Raw genomic sequence first — 19178 nt, forward strand, 5'->3', positions numbered from 1 at the left:
AGCAGATGAGCAAAAAAAAATAAGCGCACTGAAAAGGATGGATTAAAATAAAAACACTGAACACTGATTCGCGAAACATAGATGAAACGGGAAAAAAATCTCACGAACACTCTTCAAAGGTCCATTAATTTTCACTTATTTTGTGTACATTACACGTCGTTACCAGGGGAACAAGTTGGAACAGCGCGTCGAAGAAGACACGATTGGGGGCAACGCGTACGGGGACGAAGCACACGAAAATATAATTCAATTTGTGTTACGTAGAACGAATGGCGTAGCGGGTTTGGATACCACCCACCCCCATTCCAACCCTATTACATATGATTTCTGGCCATTGGCGATTCACGCGGCTTCTGTGGTCTTTTTTTTAAACCAGCGATGATTTTCAGTGTGATATCGATGAATGTTCAAGGGACTTTAAGTGTTTAAACTAGCCCCACAGTTGAGAGAATCGGGATACCTACTTGATCACAATACTTCCGGAACACTCTTTCAAACGTATTTATTGAACCACACTTCCTACAAACGAATACTTACGTCAGACACTATCCTGAATCATATTTCCTTTTACGCTCGTCTGCTGGTAAAACTGTGGCTAACGGATGGGTAAAGTTTTGCAGAGTACAACAAATGTCGGGTTTGAACGGAGAGAAGTGGCACTTTTGCTACCCGTTAGCAAACACTTGCTACAAACTCTTCAATGCATTACAAAACAGCACGAAATATATTAATGAATTGAGGATTCCTTTAAACTCGTGCTAGTGGACTAAAGCTACCTCGAATGCACAGACCGGTTGCTAACAGTTAATTGCTAGCGAATTTTTTCCAGACGACTCTCTTCACGTAATTGTTTAGTTTCTTGTGAACGTATTTGTGTATTGTTTTTGAATAGTGAACTAACCGAGAACTGTGAGCGCAAGGTGACACAAAAGTAACGATCGGTAATGCCAAGGGACACTTGGAGGATGACAATCATCAGAGCACAAGTTTCTCCAATGAAATAAACTGAAAAACTTTAGCAGAATAATCCGTTTCAAAATATAAAAGAAAGTAAATTAATTATTTTGTAACGAGTTTATCTTTAGTCAAGCAAGTTATTCAACATTACATTATAAACAACACTTGAAAATGATATAATAATTGTTGAGCCAGATGTCAAAAGAAAATTTTCGTGCATGACGTCTTACTGACCTGGCTATCTACATAGATAGTAGATGCATTGGCAATATTTGTTTGAATGTGTGCGTGTTTAGCTACAATATCAGATTGAATTCTGCGTTGAAAACTTACGATCGCTGAGATGATTTAAAATTTTTTTCGGTTTTTATTTTCGACGTTAAATTAAAGTCGTCGTGAATGCATGAAAAGAACAACATCATAACAAACATGCAAATGGATGCACAAATGTACATCTAGATGTACACCAATTTCAAATACTCATACGAAATTTATTTTTCATTTCTTATCGCCTTGCTTGAAGTAAATGCTTCTCCGACTATTTCATCAATGAATGTTTCTATAAAACCGTGATCTAATCAATACCATAAACACATATTGTCATTGATTTGGAGTGAAAATTTCTTTGTTAGGATTTTCACTATTCCAGCTAACTTCTCTTGCTGTAGGTTACCATAGTAACCATTTTAACAACTTATCCTAACAATTGACAAGTTGAATCTGGGTTCAAACATATTTCGAAGAGTTAGTGCTACGCCTTTTACAATGAAATTCAAGACCTATAGTACAAAAGATTCAAAATTAAATGAATCTGTTTCAGCCCTGGGATGGAGTAACAATGAGGATGTGTACACGTGCAGTGACGATCAGCAAGTGTACAAATGGAGTGCGACGAATCGGGAAATGGTTCAAGTTGCTAAATTACCCGAAGGATTCATTCCTACCGATTTACACTGGCTTGTCGCAAGGGGCTCTATCATAGGTACCCCTGGGGTCACTGCGCCCGGCGGTGGCAAAGGAGGCGAATCCTTGCTAGTAGCCGGTGCCGATGGTCGGTTTGTAATAATGAACAAAAGTGCACGTATTGAGCGAAACATTTTGGCTCATTCTGGCACTATTGTGACATCACGCTGGAGTCCTGATGGTACCAGTCTGTTAACCGCCGGTGAGGATGGGATCATTAAGATATGGTCGCGTTCTGGAATGCTTCGCTCAACCGTTGTGCAGAATGAAGGGCAAATTCGTTGTGCAAGATGGTCTCCAAGCGCAACAGCTATCGTTTATTGTCAAGGATCGTTTGTGGCGATCAAACCGCTGGCAGCAAACAGTAAACTGACGAAATGGAGGGCACATGATGGGATGGTCCTATGTCTGGCTTGGTCGAACAACACCGGTATGATCGCGACGGGGGGCGAGGACTGCCGGTACAAGATTTGGGACACAATGGGTACGAATGTGTACACGAGCGTAGCTGATGATCATGCTGTAACGTCGATTGATTTCTGCCCGGATGGAGAACTGTTAGCCATTGGTGGTTTCAATATGCTGAAGCTGTGCCATTATACAGGGGTAACTGAAACAATAGTAGTTGATTGGGTACATATAACTTTGTGTTTTTTGCTACATCTTGTACTGTGCTATATTTGTTATCATCTTTAGTGGAGCCACAGCATCGTGCGGTTCAATCAACAGGTGACTGGATCGCTGTTTAATATAGCATGGTCCGCCGACAGCACCCAAATAGCATCGTCTACCAGCACTGGAACCTTACTCTTTGGACACATCATAGAACGGGAGCTAAGAAATCGCAATTTGAAGGCAATCACCACCGGCCGCAAAACGATCCAGTTGCAAGACATCGTAGCACGGACTACCGACACGTTGGACTTTTCGGAACGTATTATCAAATGGCAACTAGGATACGGACACTTGGTGGTGGCCACGGTCCATCAAGTACATATCTTCAACGAACATTACATCAACACCCCGATCATTATTGATGGGAAAGGTGATGTTCGCATCATTATGCTTGGAAAAAAGTACGCAAACGATAAAATATGTTCTTGAGCGATGCCATTTTGGCTTACGTATTTTTTTGTGTTATTTTTCACAGACATTTTATCCTGGTTGATAATAACTCGATCTGGATTTATACATACACTGGGCGTTTACATTTGAACCCTAGATTCCCCGGTTCCCAGGCCCAAATCCCTCAGCTGAATGGGCGCTGCATATCGCTCGGAATGGATTCATTGGCTGTGCGCGATCACTCCGATCAAACGGTAGTGCATGTGTTTGACTTACTGCCTGGTGCAACGCGGCAAGAAGAACCCTACACCATCCACAGCAAAGCGTCCGTCGTAGAAGTCGCCGTATGTCGCTTTGGAAACCCCGATGACCAGTACCTGGCTTATATCGACGCCAATCAAGATCTGTACATTACCGGCGTGCATAGTGGCCCAGAATACGTTGCTCATAAAATCGGCACTCAGGTTACGACGATTGCGTGGTCATCTGATACAAATATCCTAGTCGGACTGCACGATCTTAGTTACAGCGTATGGTACTGTCCCGGAGAGGCTTGTACGGATCCGACGTTAATCGCACTCACAACTTTCACGTATGATACCAGTGAATTTGGAAAAAATATTACGCTGGAAAACTTCGAAGGAGCAAATATTACGTTTCGAAGCTCCGGTGCCATTTTCACCGTGTCCGTGAAAACCTACTGCGTAATACTGCACAAACTGTTTGCGGAGAATCAGTGGGAAAGAGCGCTTAAGTTATGCCGGTTAGTACAGAACCATCTGCTATGGGCTACGTTGGCGGCGATGGCCTCGAAGCGAAATCAACTTGAGATTAGCGAAGAAGCATATTCCGCATCTCTTCAAATTGACAAAGTTAACTATCTAAACTACATCAAATCTCTACCTCCTTCGAACCCTGAACATATGGCGGAAAACTCGATTATGAACGGGCGCATACAGGAGGCAGAAATCATTCTAATGCATAACAAACGCATCCCCGAAGCAATTCGATTTTGCCTGCGCATGCACCGTTGGAACAAAGCTTTAGAGATAGCTCTCAAACATGAAACCGACGTAGAGCTCGTATTGGAAGAACGAAGAAAGTATCTTCAGGCACTGGAGCGAGAAGAAAATGATGCACAATTTCTGGCACTAGACGAACGGCTAGACTAGCAGAGCGTGGTCATAGCAAAATTTCCAACAAATTTGGCCGAAATTTAACATCCAGTGCACCATGAAAATCAACTAAAATTTTAAACGTTCATGAACATTTCATTATTTTTGGAAACGAATAATTATGACACTTATTAGATTTTCTTCGGGACTTGTAAAAAAAAACTACGTTTGCTAGTTTCCCTACGTTTGAAAATTTGTTGCAGAAAAAATAATCTAGTACTAAGAAAAAAAGAAGGGAAATAACGACCAACGTAGCCCATAACTAGGCTGTCCGTTAATTTTTAAAATAAATAGCATGAGTACGCAATTTTTGATTACAGACTCTCCTTTCCTTTCGCTCTACTTAGATTTCCTATAAAGAAGGTACAATTTATCGCTTACGTTTATTTAGTTAGCATTTTGTTCGAACGATTTTGAAAGGTCAATAATTCACGCTCAACCTAACACCTTTGTGTTACAAGTGCGTACTAATCTTTTGTAGAAATAATTATCATTTGAAGAATGAAATAACATAACGGATCGTAAAAATACTGCAAAATGATGCACATACATAAATATACTTTTAAAAAACGTTTCGGTAGATTGTATGTTTCTTTTAATAAGCCATTTTAATTAGTTCGCAAGCGATATTTTTATTTCTGACGCAGATTGCATTTCTGGTAGAAGATCCCTGCATTTGTCCTCGTCCAATATCACTTCAAAACGTCAAAACCAGCACCAGGAACAAGCGAGTAATGTCACTAACAAGAAAATATTACTAACTATGCATTGAAAAAGTGCATAAAAGCGCTGTACTATAAGCGCTGTACAAGTAAATCCGGACCTAAAGAGCAAAATAATAGGCAGCTGTATGCAGTGCATAGCATAAAGCTGCCGGTTTGCATATAAGTTGCAAAAGTACTTCACTTCCAAGACGGCTCATGGTTATAGGACATAACAAATGAGAATCGTAAGATAGATTTCCGTTTATGTTCAACATATCAGTGTATGCGGTGCGTTTGTTGTGTCACCAGTCGAACCGATTTAACCGACTCAGGGGAAAATTGATTTATGTATTTTGTTTTCTTATTTCTCATTCAGAAAAACTAAATCCTTCGTGTTCCATCTGTTTCTATTTTCTTAATCCAAGTACCTGTTTTATTGATAGTATTAAAACCATCTGCTTCAATAACCAACTTATCTTGTTTAAAAAAAAACAAACAGTTCACCATGTCTGTGAAAATATGGTTACCAGCGCTGTATCTAATTCTTATTGTCGGTTGCGTACAATGTGCAACTACGCATAAGCATGTCCATACGCACACTAAAGAACGCACGGATGATGGTGCGTATGCTCCTCGGGATGCCCATCATATGGAAGGTGGGGAACATTACTCCGAATTCGATCATGAAGCAATTCTGGGAAGCGTAAAAGAAGCCGAGGAGTTTGATAATTTGTCACCTGAAGAATCCAAGAAACGACTAGCGGTGTTGGTTACAAAGATGGACCAGAATTCGGACGGATACGTGGATCGCCACGAGCTCAAAGTCTGGATTCTACGCTCGTTCATAAGTCTCGCTGAGGAAGAAGCCTCCGAGCGGTTCGAAGATGTTGATTTGAACAATGACGAATCGGTAACATGGGAGGAATATCTGCAGGAAACGTATGGCATGGATAGCGAGGATGAGGAAGGAGTTCGATTGCCTTTCGAAGAGCCTCGGAACGAGGAGGAACGCAAGCTCATACTGGACGACAAAGAAATGTTTGAAGCGGCGGACAGCAATCACGACAACAAGTTAGATTCAACCGAATTCGTGCAATTCATCTCCCCGGAGGAGTTCCCTCAAATGTTACCGATTATTCTGCGACAAACGCTGCGTGTGAAAGACAAGAACAATGATGGACGCATTGATTTCCAGGAGTTTGTTGGAGAAAATGCAAAGGACCAAGACAAGGAGTGGTTGATTGTTGAGATGGATAAGTTTAAAAAAGACTTTGATAAAGATAATGATGGGTTTTTGAACGGAAACGAAATCCTTTCGTGGGTAGTACCAAGCAATGAGTACGTGTTGCAATCCAGTCACAGTTATGCGTATAGAATCCTGTCTTAAACGTTTTTTTTTTGTTCAAATTTCATATTTTAGTGAGGTAGCTAGCGATGAAGTGGATCATCTGTTCGCGGCTAGCGATGACGATCACGACGACAGACTATCGCATGAGGAAATCATAGATAATTACGACACCTTCGTAGGTAGTGAAGCAACGGATTATGGAGTTCATTTGCAAAACATTCATCACCTTGATGATGAATTGTAAAATCGATAGAGGCTTAAGCCATTGAATGAGCGAAGCATATTAAAATGAAGCGATTTTGCCGTAACCCAAAAATGGGTGACATGGTATTCTAGCAAATTTTCCGTCAGTCACTCTGACTGACATGGCACGCAAGGTGTTGAGCCAATCATTTCAATCGAATGTTTTTAAAAATCATGCGCTCTCTGTATTAGCTCCTATTTAATTTATTTCTATTCAAATGTAACACTTTTTATATTTCATTAACCCTTTCATTTTTTAAATATTTAACAACGGATGCCATAAAGATAGTCAGCGGATAGTCGAGTACCTAATGTGTGTTTGCCAAATAACTTGTGTTCTGTTTATTTGAGATAATCGAAATATATTGGAATCTCTTAAACTGTCTATAGGATTGTATCTTTGCCCAACTGAATTTTGTCATATTTATTTCAATATGACCTCTAGCAAGGCAGTCCTTAACCCTTTTTTGCATGATTTAAAATCTTTTTCTTTTCTTCCAATCCCAATAAAAAGCGGTATGACTAGTTCTAGGCCTGGTAATTCACAGAGACGTTTGTTATTTTGTGATAACTATAGTTGCTTAAGGAGTTGTCAGCAACAACAAATTTACAGTACAAGGGTTTTAGTACCTTTTTTTGTTAACTTAATATTATCATGGATATGTCTATCACCATGCAAAGAAGGGTTAATCACCACAATTTATTTGCATCCTCAGAGTGATTTCGCGATGAAATGATGTCATTTGGTAAATGTATTTTTTATTGAAGATAAGACTGCTAGTCGATAGCGAAAAGATCATGAAAGTATGTATTTACGATAGCAGGTAATTTTTTGGAGCCATCAGTAATCTTTCGGATGAAAAAAAAATATCACACTATCTTTCCGTATCATATCGAAATTTAATGCCAACGAACTTATCATGAAAGTTCGCTATTTACTTATTTATATCGTATAGAAGAGAAAATATTTTGATCCTAATAAGTATCATGCTAAGGTGTAAAATATTGCCGTAGATAAACAATATGTAAATTATTATTTTTTTGTGGATCATCATCAACACATTCACACTGATATAAAGAAAAGGACATACATGGGCACGATACTATATTACCCATTTGAAGAGGTATTTCATATTGTGCTTAATGTCATACTTACATCAAACAATAAATGTGCGCTCATATAAATGCCAGTAGTGCCATATTACGTTAATGCAGATACAGATATAGAGAGCATAACGCTTAAGCTCAAGTAATTTTAAAATCTTTGGCACTTTCTAATTCAAAACAGAACGAAACAAGAGTGGAAAGTTTAAGAACAAAATATTCTGCATTCTATAATGCGTATACCTAGGCTTTCATAAAATAGAGAGCATTTGTTGTCTATGATTGATGTTCCTCATTTTTGTGTTTATGACCAGTCTTGAATATTCACCTTAATTGCTTTTGAGACAAAGTGCTGTATACGCAATTTTTTAAACACCACCAGGGCGTTCAGAACGGAATAAGCAGACACTTTTAAGGTGGCTTATTCAGGACGTAACTTACAATCGACTTACAATAATAATGATATAATTTTTGGTTACATTTCGGTGTTGACAAATAATTCGTAGTAATTAATAAACATGCGAAGAGAGCATCGTGCTGCTAGAGTAAATATGCAGAGAGCAAACGTTTGTTGAGGCCTTTTAAAAACGCAGTGAACACGTTAGGCGATTGGTGCTATTAATATCATTTTTAATTGCTACCAGCCCTTGTACCTGCGATGGACTGATGGTTATCAGCGGAGCAAGCTTCTCGGTAAATACCTGATAATTTCGTTCCAATTCCTTTTGGTAATCTTTTTGATCGGGAAGAATTAGGTTGCGATTTTTCTTCAGCGCATCAGCACACCTTTGATAAACAAAACAAAAAAAATTAGTATCTATATGCTGCAATTGCAAGCTTTGATAGTTAGCAAAATACTTACTTTTTGGAAAAGTCTTTAAAACAAAGCCGTAGCTTATTTTGGTGCTTCGTAGGTATCGTGTTTCCATTTGCAATGCTGGAAAGGAATACGAGAGCCATTTCCATTGGACCCTGGTTAACGGTAGTACCAATGCATCCTTGAAGCACCATTTGTAATATTTTTGGATCTGCCGGTTCTTGCGTGGTAGCCGCTGCTAGCTCTGCGGTCTTTTTTTGTATGTCCTCTATAGCCACTTCAATGGGTTCAAGAACGATTTGCTGCCGATGCACTACCTGGATGCGGGTTTTTACGTAAGGGAAATGGTTGGCCGTAGTTACGATAGTTTTTCGCTTGCACTGCTCGTGCAACTCGCCATGTGCCTTTCCAGTTTTAGTGAAGGGTGTTGCAAATATGAAGCGCTCTAGAAGAAAGTAAAGGAATTTGTACAACTACGGAAAACCTCCAATCACACATAGTCACTTACTGATGTTGAAATTTCGTTCAAAATAGGTCTCCCGATAGCGTAATTCGTACGTCTCAAAGTAAGGTTCGACGTATGTGATCTGTATGTAAGCTTTCTCCGGATCTAGGGTGGTAACTTCAACCGCATTTGAATCTTTTATAATCTGAACCACATCTGGACCAAATCTATCTGCATAGAAGTTTTGCAGCCGGCTGAAAATTTCTGGCAGTTTTGTAAGCGTCGGTTCCTTATAGATGAACTCCTGCTGATCAAGATCTCCGAACTTCGCGCCGTAGAAGCCAACGCGAAAATACGTCCCAAAAACACGTTTACCCTGTAGCTGAGCAATTCGATTGAACGCTTCCAGCAGTTTGCCGTGAATTTGGGCAAGTTTTCGAAAGTCGCGGTTTGCCTCACATATGGGAATGAGCACTTTGTACACATCGTTCATGGCTTCGTACATACCAGCTGCTTGGAATGCACTAGCCGCATGATCGAGCAGCTGCTTTAAGCCGCCCTCGGTGAAACTGTTTCCAAGACATATACCATCTTCACCGGGACTCACCACATCATCCGAGACGGCCGATTCTATGAGAGCATTCGGTGAAATATGCTTGAACGAAACAGCCCCCACTGGTAAATGAGTTTGTGATTCCAGCATGCTAAGATACTCGGCTACAAGGGCCGCACTATGAACGTAACACATTGCAGCTTCGGTGTGATTGGAACGCTCAGTGTGTTTTTTGGCCATGTTTTCTAACCAAGTTAATCGGAGATCCGGTGAGTTCTGATACCCCTTTGCAATGCGGTTCATGAGATCAAGTAACATTTCGGGATCTTCTTGATATTCCTTCATTTTTACGGTGTCAGAGAGAATCATGTGCAGATTGAACAGCAGGTCTTGCACCTGCTCAGGAAATGATGTTTCCTGCAGATCGGTATCGGATTCAGCGTAAACAAGAATCGTTTTTAACGCCCGGCGAAGTGATTGTTCACTAAACGATGAGCTGGTGCCCACTAACGAACTAAGTGACATCGTAACCTGCATTTTGACGCGCGCAAAATTCTAAAATGAAAAATAGAATTTTAACCGAAATTCTTTTACATCAATCACCAACCCCGACCGTATACTTACATTCCCAATTTCAAAGTTTTGCCTCATCAGTAAATACAACGAAGCCGCTGCTTGGGACCTCACGTTGGGCAGCTGTGAACCGCAATGTTTCAGCAGCAGCAAACATAGATCGGCACAGTTGTCCGTTTCTTCGTCGAAGAGCAGATTATGATACTTGAACACCAGCGAGCGTTGTGACGCAAACAAATTTTGTAACGCCAGTGTGCTCTGATTACGCGATAAAGCATGCAACAAAACCTTCAAGACGGTTCCAAGCAGATTGTGATGAACTTCGGAAGATGAAGCCACCTGAACAATCATCTCTAGTGTGTCCAAGACGATCAAACACACTTCGGTAGCAAGTGAACCTTCTATGAAATTGCTCATTTCCAGCTCTGCTTCGTTTTTAATATTGCTATCATAAAACTGCGTCCGTATTTGATCTTTTTTCCAGCGAAGTTTTTCCGTCGAGTTACGGCCATCCTTGCGCCGGTTGATGAGGTCATTTCTTGCCGAACCGGTGCCACGGATGTACTCTTCTAATTTTTCCCGCATATCTGGGGTTTTGCGGAAGCTCGACGTATTTCGCTTTGATGTACTGGGAGGTTGCTTTTTGCCACGGTATTCGAAATTCGGTATGCAGATATTTAATACTTGCAGCATTTGGTGTACACGATGCGGACTTAGTCCCATTGTGTACTTTACCAACGTGCTTGGCTCAAGATTTTTCAACACCCACAGAAAGCATGCCAACAGGTTTCGGCTGTCGTTTGTTAGTGCGGTTTTTGGTTTCGGTGTTTCAGAGACGTAGCTATAACGACGTATTCCTGAAATAGCAAAAGCCACTTCAGGACTTATGGTGCTGGAAGCGGGAACTGAGGTGGCTGGACCCTGGTAATCATCTAGATGACCGATAGTATTCAATCGATCATGTGACTGCGACACAGGTGTGTGTAGTTGTGGTATCACGTCCATAACGATTCCCAGCAAGGGAATATAGAGAGCTGCGACGCGTGCCCTCGCATCCACATCACTGTAACGTGGATCCAGATCATGCGAAGTAAGTAAATTCCGAAGGCAACGAATAGCTTTTCCATGAAGCTGTGTGTTCGAAATATCCAACACGTTTGATAGTTCCTGCAGAACCAGACCCACGAGGAAATGTTGCTGACGGAATTCCACGCTCAGATCCGCGTACAAGGCACGATCGTTACCTGTCATGACGCTTACGTACGAGTTTTGACTGTTATTCGAAGTGACGCTTGGAGTTGGACTACAGGGTGCAGACAGAACGGTGTACGGTGTTCCAAACGGGAGATTCAATGCGACAAAATGCTCATGGCTGCACACTATGCGCAAAAAGTCGAGCTTATAGTGTATCATATCCGGGGTTGAAGAGCTCTTGGTCATGATCACCTTGTAGTACGTTCTGATCAATCCGTATACAAATCCTCGATCCATAATGCTGAGCAGATCAAAAATGAAGAAGGCCAAGCTGGAATTTATCGATTGGGCAAGCTTGGGATCGCTGCTATTATATCCAACCACTTTAGTAGTAACCAGGTGCACTAACGTGGCTATGTCATCTGTGTACTGATGGGGAAAGCGGTTTTTGCGGGGTGACGTTAGCGCATTTGTTAGCTCCAAATGCTCGATCATGCTTTTGACGATCAGTTCAAACAACATCCATGAGTTAGTCATCGACAGTTCAGCTGCGGAGCTACTGGCAACTACCCAGTTTAGGGCGATTTCTTCGTGCAGTAGTCTCACTAGTCCATCTTTAGTTCCCGATCCAGGAGAACATCCATCGGATCGCATACTTAGAGCGCGGTCAACTGTACGACTCGTGTTCAGGGCCTCCATAAGATCGGGATTGCTTGTGCTGCGGTTCATGCCCTCGGCCGACGCTGGTCGTCTGTTAGGAATTTGAAGCGATCCCAATTTACATTTTGGATCCATTGGATGCGGTATCTTACATTGATATTGAATGTAAGTACTAAGTATATTTTGTCGCCCATACCGCTCCTCTGGCTGAAGGAACTAAAAGTCCAAACAAAAACGAATGAAAATTAGTTATAACGAATGCGTCAATGCGATAGATAGCAGGGCATACAAAGTGAGTACAAGTGAATATGATAAATCGATTCAATCAATACTTACAAAAATTTTATCCGATATCTGGCAAATAGTCTCAAACACCGTTTGCCCGATTGACAGTATTTCTCCACCAATTTTATAGCTCGTAACCAACAGCTCTATCAGCTTGTCCAGAATTACTTGCAAATTTTTTACTAGCTGTTCTTGATCAGCACTCTGCAATTCACGAAGCGTTTTTCTGAACTCCTTCTCCATATTGCCCTCACCTATACGTGGCGGCACTTTGCGCATTTCAAGACACTCGCACAGATAAATAAATTTATCTAAAAAGTCATCTATTGCGTGTACCGAGGTAACGGCATCAATTGTTACAGAAAACACCTGACGGTGGTTGTCCAACCACTTGGTTCCGGGTAGCTGTACGTCCGGTGGAATAAATGAATAGTTACTCGGAGGTTCTTCGACCATTACGGGAAGATTGAATTCGCCGACATTAAGATGACCACCGTCTTTCAGTACCGGTAGCCAAGTGTAACCAACAGGCGTTTCCACTGTGGTCTGCATTTCTTGCTTTTCCTTTTTCTGGCAGGAAACGTGAAATAATGTGAAAAGGATGTGATGATTTTGCTTCAAATTAGCTGGCAATTCGAGTTTGATCTCATCGTAAAACGTTGGCTGTTTATTGTGATAGTTGACGGCACTGTACGCCTCCGTACTGAACTCGGAACAGGAGCTCTTACCGAATATAGCAGGGAGAGCATCGTTTTGATTTTCGCCAGCCATTAGCTGTACACGTACCGCTATATTCCGAGCCGACCCTGCACGGGTAGAGAAATTAAGCTCTTTAGGTGATACGAAGAGTAAATTCCGGTATGCGTAATGTGGATTTAGTATCGGTGTCGATGGAAACTCCAAAATTTCCTTCACTGGTCGCGAATGATCATCAGGATAAGCGTCAATTTTGGCTAGTTCCGGTGTCAACGCATATTTGAGCTCTTCCGGAGCAGGGGATATCTCTACCTTTATCGACCCTGGTATGCATTTGTGTTTTTTCATTAGTGCCGCTGGTCGTTTCAATTCCGGTAGGAACTTAAACAACTCTTCATCCTTCATTTTATCAGACTCTTGTTTGAAAAAGCTAGCTACCGTAATGGTGATCGGCCGGAACGTTTCAATGCTGTTGGCAAAATCATCCGGCGACCATGATCGACGTTTTTCCATCTTTCTCTCCAGCGAGCCACGACGCGTGAGAGTTCCCATATCGGTCGCTCTCTTACGGAATTGATCAAAGCTACTGGTGGAAGATTTGCGATCTAAACTGTTTGAGCTTGAAGCCGAGCCGATGCTTTCGCGATCATCTTTTTCCATGCTGTCGCCGTTAAAGATACTGGTTAAGCATATTCCCGTCCATGCAAAGGGCATACGATACTTTCCGAGACGTTCACAGTAATCTGACGCATTCGACTTCGCTTTATCTTTATACTTGTCCTTGTCGTCCTTGAGGTACGGCTCTACCGAATCTTTAATATCTCCTTGTAGCACTTTTTCTAGCCTTATCACTAGGTAGAGTTCGTTGCTCGGATTTGTGATGTCAAAGATGGCTTCTCGAGCTTGCGTGCTAATATCGGCGAATGGCACATGGTTCACTAGCATCCGCCGCAATGATTCAGAGTTCATATCAAAATAGAAATTTTCCGATAGTTTCTTCTTTTCCTTAGCGTCATATATAGCCATTGAAGCGAAAATAGGCTCAACTTCAAGTTCTAATTTTAGATGTAGACATTTTACATGGATCCGGTTACCCAAATGTTCCACCGGCATTTCGGCCGGTAAACGTTTCTCAACGGCCTCCTCCAGTTCGCCATCCGCATACAAACCGAACAGCGCTGGTTGGCGTTCTTCTTGCCGTTTGGTTTCATTACTTTGATCTACGCTTTCCGGTGGTACTCTTTCTAAAACACCCGTAATGAGAGGGTCATTTACTGAGCTTCTAAGATCGAACGATGCCCAAGAACCGCGCGGAGTGAGAGTATCTGTACAAGTAGACACTGAAGAGAGACTTGCAATGGACTGGCGGCTACTCGGGGTGCAACTTTCGCTGGCATAGAGAGTAGTAGAGGTAACTGATTCATCCAATGATATCAATGTACTGAAATCTCGATCAATTTCAAATTCTTGTTGGAACGTTGTGGGACTTAGGGCATCTTTATCCTTGCGTTCACGTGCATTACACGAGCTAGAATGGTGTCGAGCGGAAAATTCCACTACTTTCCATGGGCGAGTAAAACAGTCTACACAGTGTTGCACATAGAGAGGCAATTCGTCTAAGGGTTCCTTAGGAATCACATGTTCGACGGTGCGTATTTTTCGTTGCACTATCTTCACCTGCACATCTCCGGGAGGAAAATCCAGAATGGATCTAAGATGGTCTTTTTGCAACAGGTTGCTATGTTGAGATAAAAACTCCTCATAGTCGATCGGTTCCACGAGATCGCACAACGAAATCTGAGAAACAAATCAAAAAAGTAAACAGCGTGTTTTTGGTGATGTATAAATAAACACTTACAGACGAAGAACAAACGGAACTGCTATCACTTTTGGATAATAGTTGGTAATTTGCTACGTTCTTCCGTATATCCGAGGAATTGTGCCTATGAGAGAAGCAGTTTATTGATTTTATGGAATCACCAAGCAAACAACAATGGCTAGGGTTTAGGTCGTAGGGCGTCACCGTCACCGTGAAGCGAATGCAGACATATGAATACTTACTTCGTTAATTTCGAGGCGAATGCACGCTGGGTGGACGACATCGCTACAGGCTGACCCGTTACCTGTAATGTATGGTTGGATTCTCGGAGTATCACTATATTTGCAGCTCGTAGTCTTTGAAGAGTGTGAAAAAGTGACTTTGTTATTGCTTCTTAATTTTGTTATTGTATCCCATGTCAAAATGGCTTGACACAAAGCTTTTGGTGCGTGAAAGTAGCCCAGCTTTTCCTGATTCTTCCAAACATAAACACTGATAGTATTCGTAAATCTAAATATGTCATATCATATATGTCATATGATATCATCAGATTGTCATACTAGCGTCAAACCACTAACCTATGTGGTTTCGTTCGAAATAGCCGTGACCTTTACGAAGAAAAACGTCAGTAAAATGTCAAAATACATTAATTTGAAAACAAATCTGGTGCTTGTTTACAAAACTTGTAGCAAAAACTGAACATTGCATTTACCACAGAACAGGAGGAACAACAAGCGGTCTTCGAAGTGAGCCAAGAGCGAAACGAAATTGTGCACGAGCTATATCATACCATTTGGTCGCATTGAACCAAACTTTCTGCACATGAAAAAGAAGAAGAAAAAGAAATTATTTTTCTACCAGATGTGCTTGTAAACTAAAACTTGTTGCAAAGTGATATATGAGTTCTGCGTGAAGGCGGAAAAGGGTTCAAAGTCATGCTCACAAGGTTAAAAGACACTAAATATTGTTGAACAAGTTTGCAATATTCCAAGCGGTCAAACTACAGTACCATATCAGGATTTGAAAGTAACGCAGGAAAATGAATACTCAACATTTGGTTTAGCTCGTACGAAAAAAGTTACAGCAAACGATGCCTACATGCGCACAGAAACCAGCAAATCATGAAAATCTACAGATATTTGGTATTGCTTGCGGCAGCTTCGTTTTTACTACTCTTGTACTACATTTACCGGGTTGGCGAAAGGTACAATTTTGGCGAAGAGGATTTAGTTGATCAGATTACAAATGGTGTAACGAATGGCGCCAGTGCAAGGTTTGTAACATTTAAAATTCGTTGTTTTTTTGTCCGAAAATTTAATCTAAATATATTTCAACTCATTCCAGAAAATTCACAACAAATTTTTCCAATAGCACAGAGATATCTGTCGTGGTGGTGGCATGTAACGAACGGCACAACGAAGCACTCAACATGATTAAATCAGCAATTATATTCAACCGAAACCTATCACCATTGCGATTTATTATAATCTCAGAGGAAAAATTGAAAATTAATTTCATGGAGAAGCTGAATGACTGGCAGGAGATCACCAACAGTGTATTTACGTACGAGATACATTCGTTGACTTTTCCTCGAAACAACCAAGACGAATGGAGGAAATTGTTTAAGCCATGTGCTGCACAACGGCTGTTTTTACCGGTAGAATTAAACCGTAGCGTGTTGGATTGAATTAAATTGATTTTAATGATTGCATTGAATATTTTTAGTCCCTACTTCATCATCTCGACTCGGTCCTGTATGTTGATTCCGACACTGTATTTCTATCTCCTGTACAAGAAATATGGGCAATGTTTCAAAACTTCAACACATCACAGTTTGCCGGAATGGCACCTGAGCACGAGGACACGAACGCAGGATGGTATAACCGTTTTGCGCGCCACCCGTATTATGGGGAGCTGGGAGTTAACTCTGGCGTTATGCTAATGAATCTTACTCGAATGAGGGAATTTCATTGGGAAGAACACATACTGCCAATTTATCGGGAGTACCGTTTGCAGTTGGTTTGGGGTGATCAGGATATACTAAACGTACTGTTTCACTACAATCCGGATCGGTTATTTGTGTTTCCTTGCTATTGGAATTATCGCGCAGATCATTGTATGTACATGAGCGTTTGCGAAGCTCCTGATGGAGTAAAGATTATTCATGGTAACAGGGGGTACTTTCATTCCCAAGCGCAGCCTATTTTTAACCTCATTTACACGGCTATTGAAGAGTACACGTTTCGAACAGATGTCCATAGCAATTTTATACGCAATATCGAAGAATCCCTGGTGCTACCAAGCAACTCGAACTGTGATAAACTATTGGACAAATTCTTACAAGATCCTCGAAAATACTTCAAAGAAAGCCAGTATGAAGTGATGCCCTAGCTGGTAGCAATTTAATTCTACCGGTGGTGCTGTTTCAACTTTTAAAATTATGCTAGTAACGTACATTCCACGACATTTCTACTAGGAGATTTACTTCACATACTCGCCTAGAGGATTTCATTTCATATAGTTCGAATCATTGTAATGTAAAGAAAAATGTGTATCTATTGTGTGCGTGTCTAACTTTTTGTAAATAAATTGAAAATATTTTTAAAATTGATGGCAGTAGTGTTTCTAAATAAAAAGAAATATAATTTTGAACAGCTGATGAATAAAATAAAGTAGCTGTAATTTGATAGTCTTAATGTTTGACTTGTTCGTAAACGTTTGAAAGTTTATGTTGATTAAATATTCAAATGATAACCTTGCCGGTTAATGCCCTCAGCTAAACCTAAGGTTCTTTACTATATAAAAAAATGGAAGCTCAACCAACAAAAGTTTCAAGTAACATTAAAAGCTGCACAATTGAAAACTGTTAAAAGTGAAACACAAATGTTTGAATTGAATTGAAGAATTCTTATTCCGACCATCGATCGGTTTTTTACTTTGCAAGAAAAAGTTAGTTGTGCACGATCGACAGCAAGTTAAAAAAACTGAGCTATAATGATAGTTCGTGTTATTATTGTTGTATCATTTCTAAGATGAATTTTCGATCATTTGACGATGACCGCAAACGTTTCCTGCTCGAAACTAGTTTCCTGTTCAACTGCAATTGTTGTTTTTGTCTCTTGAAAATGATTATTTCAATAAAATATTTGCACATATTGCTTGTATAAAACATCAAAAACAAGTTCCTTCAAGGAAGTCACACCGTTAAGACAATGATCAGTGTTTTTTGCAAATCGGAAAATAAATCTCCCTGCTTCGCACAGCCTAAAAGTGGGGACCTGTTTTTTGCAGGATGAATCCGAAAGTACCTCCGGCGGCAGTGAAATCGGGACAGGGCGTATGGAAGAGGTAAAGTTCAAACCAAATGACGATATGGGCACAGAGGTTACATCTTTGCCTCGAAAAGCCGGTAATCGTCGCATCGCCATCGCCATTAGCATCTCGTTGGTCGCCGTAAAGGTCGCATCTTCTGCCAATGAATTGGGTAGCGAGCGACGTGTAGTGTAGCGGTTTTTGCTAAATGCACTTGGCGGACAGTTTCATTAATAATAAAAACGTAAGGCCCCTTTCCTTACCCGCAATGGCAATGGCGTCCGTGCATAGCAAATGGTGAAAACTTAGCAGGCTCGCGGCCAATACCACTCACACGGCTCAGGGCGCGTTTTTTTACATTGTTCTCACAGCATTGGCTTTTCACGGTTCGTTTGTAAATGTTGTTAAACTTTGCAGTCAATATCAGCTGGCAAGTGCAGGCTGGCGTTGGACACCCGAAGAAGCACCGGAACGTCTTTCAGTAGTGGGTGTGCTGGCTCATACATGTTTGTGTAATGAGGATTGCATCCCTTGCCTTGCGATTCGCTGGACGGGTGGAAAAGTGGTAAAACTTCTTTTAAGTTGACATTCGACATTCGATACAGTCCGTCCACGTTGTGGCTGTGTTTCGTGCATCGTGTCGAACGATTTGTATTCCACTGGCGAAACGTGCCATCGACAAGCATAATAAGCCGGCGACTATTTATGTCCGCTACGGTTATAGCACACAATCTTCATCTTGCATCTCCATTCCTCCCATTGGCGCATGTTTACGTCGACGACCTGTCGCCTGACGGACCCGCGGGTTGAGTTGTTTGGGAGACTGAGCCCTACCCAACTCCACCCGAAATCGGGCCTCTCGGACAGGACGATGCTTAAGCTATGCGTTGTATATAAATATGTATTCATAGTCAAGCACCCTTAGCAAGTCGTTACGGTCATCGTCTCGAGATGCATTGTTATGCTGAAGATGGCTCTCATCTTCCCGCGGCTTGGCCGAAGTGTGACTTGTTTATCATGCGTTTCAGCGTTGGCCCGTGTTGGGTGGGGACAGCATCATCGCAATCATGATCACCTGCGATCATACGTAAGAGACGCAGTCGCGACGTTGTTAGTACCGAAAATGAGTCAAGGTTAGGCCCGTACCCTCGGTGTGGTGGTCCGTTGGATGCTGCGGCAGGCGATTGGTGTGCATTGGGCCGAAAGGTTTCAGTCCTAACTAGTGGCATCATCGAAGCTAGCAAGAGGCACGAGGCGGCTCCTTT

The 19178-nt window shown here is 41.4% G+C and overlaps 4 protein-coding genes across 5 annotated transcripts; 3 read left to right on the forward strand and 1 right to left on the reverse strand.

Annotated features, from left to right (window-relative positions):
• Positions 1-1722: 1722 nt before the first annotated feature.
• LOC128726653 (intraflagellar transport protein 80 homolog) lies at positions 1723-4157 on the forward strand. The gene is made up of 3 exons (XM_053820472.1): positions 1723-2526; positions 2617-2996; positions 3071-4157. The coding sequence occupies exons 1-3, from the start codon at positions 1723-1725 to the stop codon at positions 4155-4157; spliced, it is 2271 nt and encodes a 756-aa protein (XP_053676447.1).
• Positions 4158-5369: 1212 nt separating this feature from the next.
• Positions 5370-7044, forward strand: LOC128723105 (reticulocalbin-2). Its single transcript, XM_053816815.1, has 2 exons — positions 5370-6202; positions 6285-7044. Exons 1-2 carry the CDS (start codon positions 5370-5372, stop codon positions 6454-6456), a joined length of 1005 nt encoding a protein of 334 aa, XP_053672790.1. The 3' UTR covers positions 6457-7044.
• Positions 7045-7387: 343 nt separating this feature from the next.
• LOC128725232 (dedicator of cytokinesis protein 7) lies at positions 7388-14884 on the reverse strand. Its single transcript, XM_053818958.1, has 7 exons — positions 14844-14884; positions 14641-14725; positions 12138-14579; positions 9999-12017; positions 8885-9929; positions 8422-8821; positions 7388-8345 (listed from the first exon to the last, which is right to left on the reverse strand). The coding sequence occupies exons 1-7, from the start codon at positions 14882-14884 to the stop codon at positions 8141-8143; spliced, it is 6237 nt and encodes a 2078-aa protein (XP_053674933.1). The 3' UTR covers positions 7388-8140.
• Positions 14885-15679: 795 nt separating this feature from the next.
• LOC128726017 (glucoside xylosyltransferase 1) lies at positions 15680-17161 on the forward strand. 2 transcript variants are annotated; one of them, XM_053819795.1, is made up of 3 exons: positions 15680-15892; positions 15940-16258; positions 16327-17161. In XM_053819795.1, exons 1-3 carry the CDS (start codon positions 15723-15725, stop codon positions 16990-16992), a joined length of 1155 nt encoding a protein of 384 aa, XP_053675770.1. In that variant the 5' UTR covers positions 15680-15722; the 3' UTR covers positions 16993-17161. The 2 variants fall into 2 exon arrangements, with proteins under 2 accessions (XP_053675770.1, XP_053675771.1); XM_053819796.1 differs by having other exon boundaries at positions 15680-15874; positions 15946-16258.
• The last annotated feature ends 2017 nt before the right edge of the window (positions 17162-19178 follow it).

This window comes from Anopheles nili, chromosome 3 (assembly GCF_943737925.1).
Source record: "Anopheles nili chromosome 3, idAnoNiliSN_F5_01, whole genome shotgun sequence".
Taxonomy (NCBI): domain Eukaryota; kingdom Metazoa; phylum Arthropoda; class Insecta; order Diptera; family Culicidae; genus Anopheles; species Anopheles nili.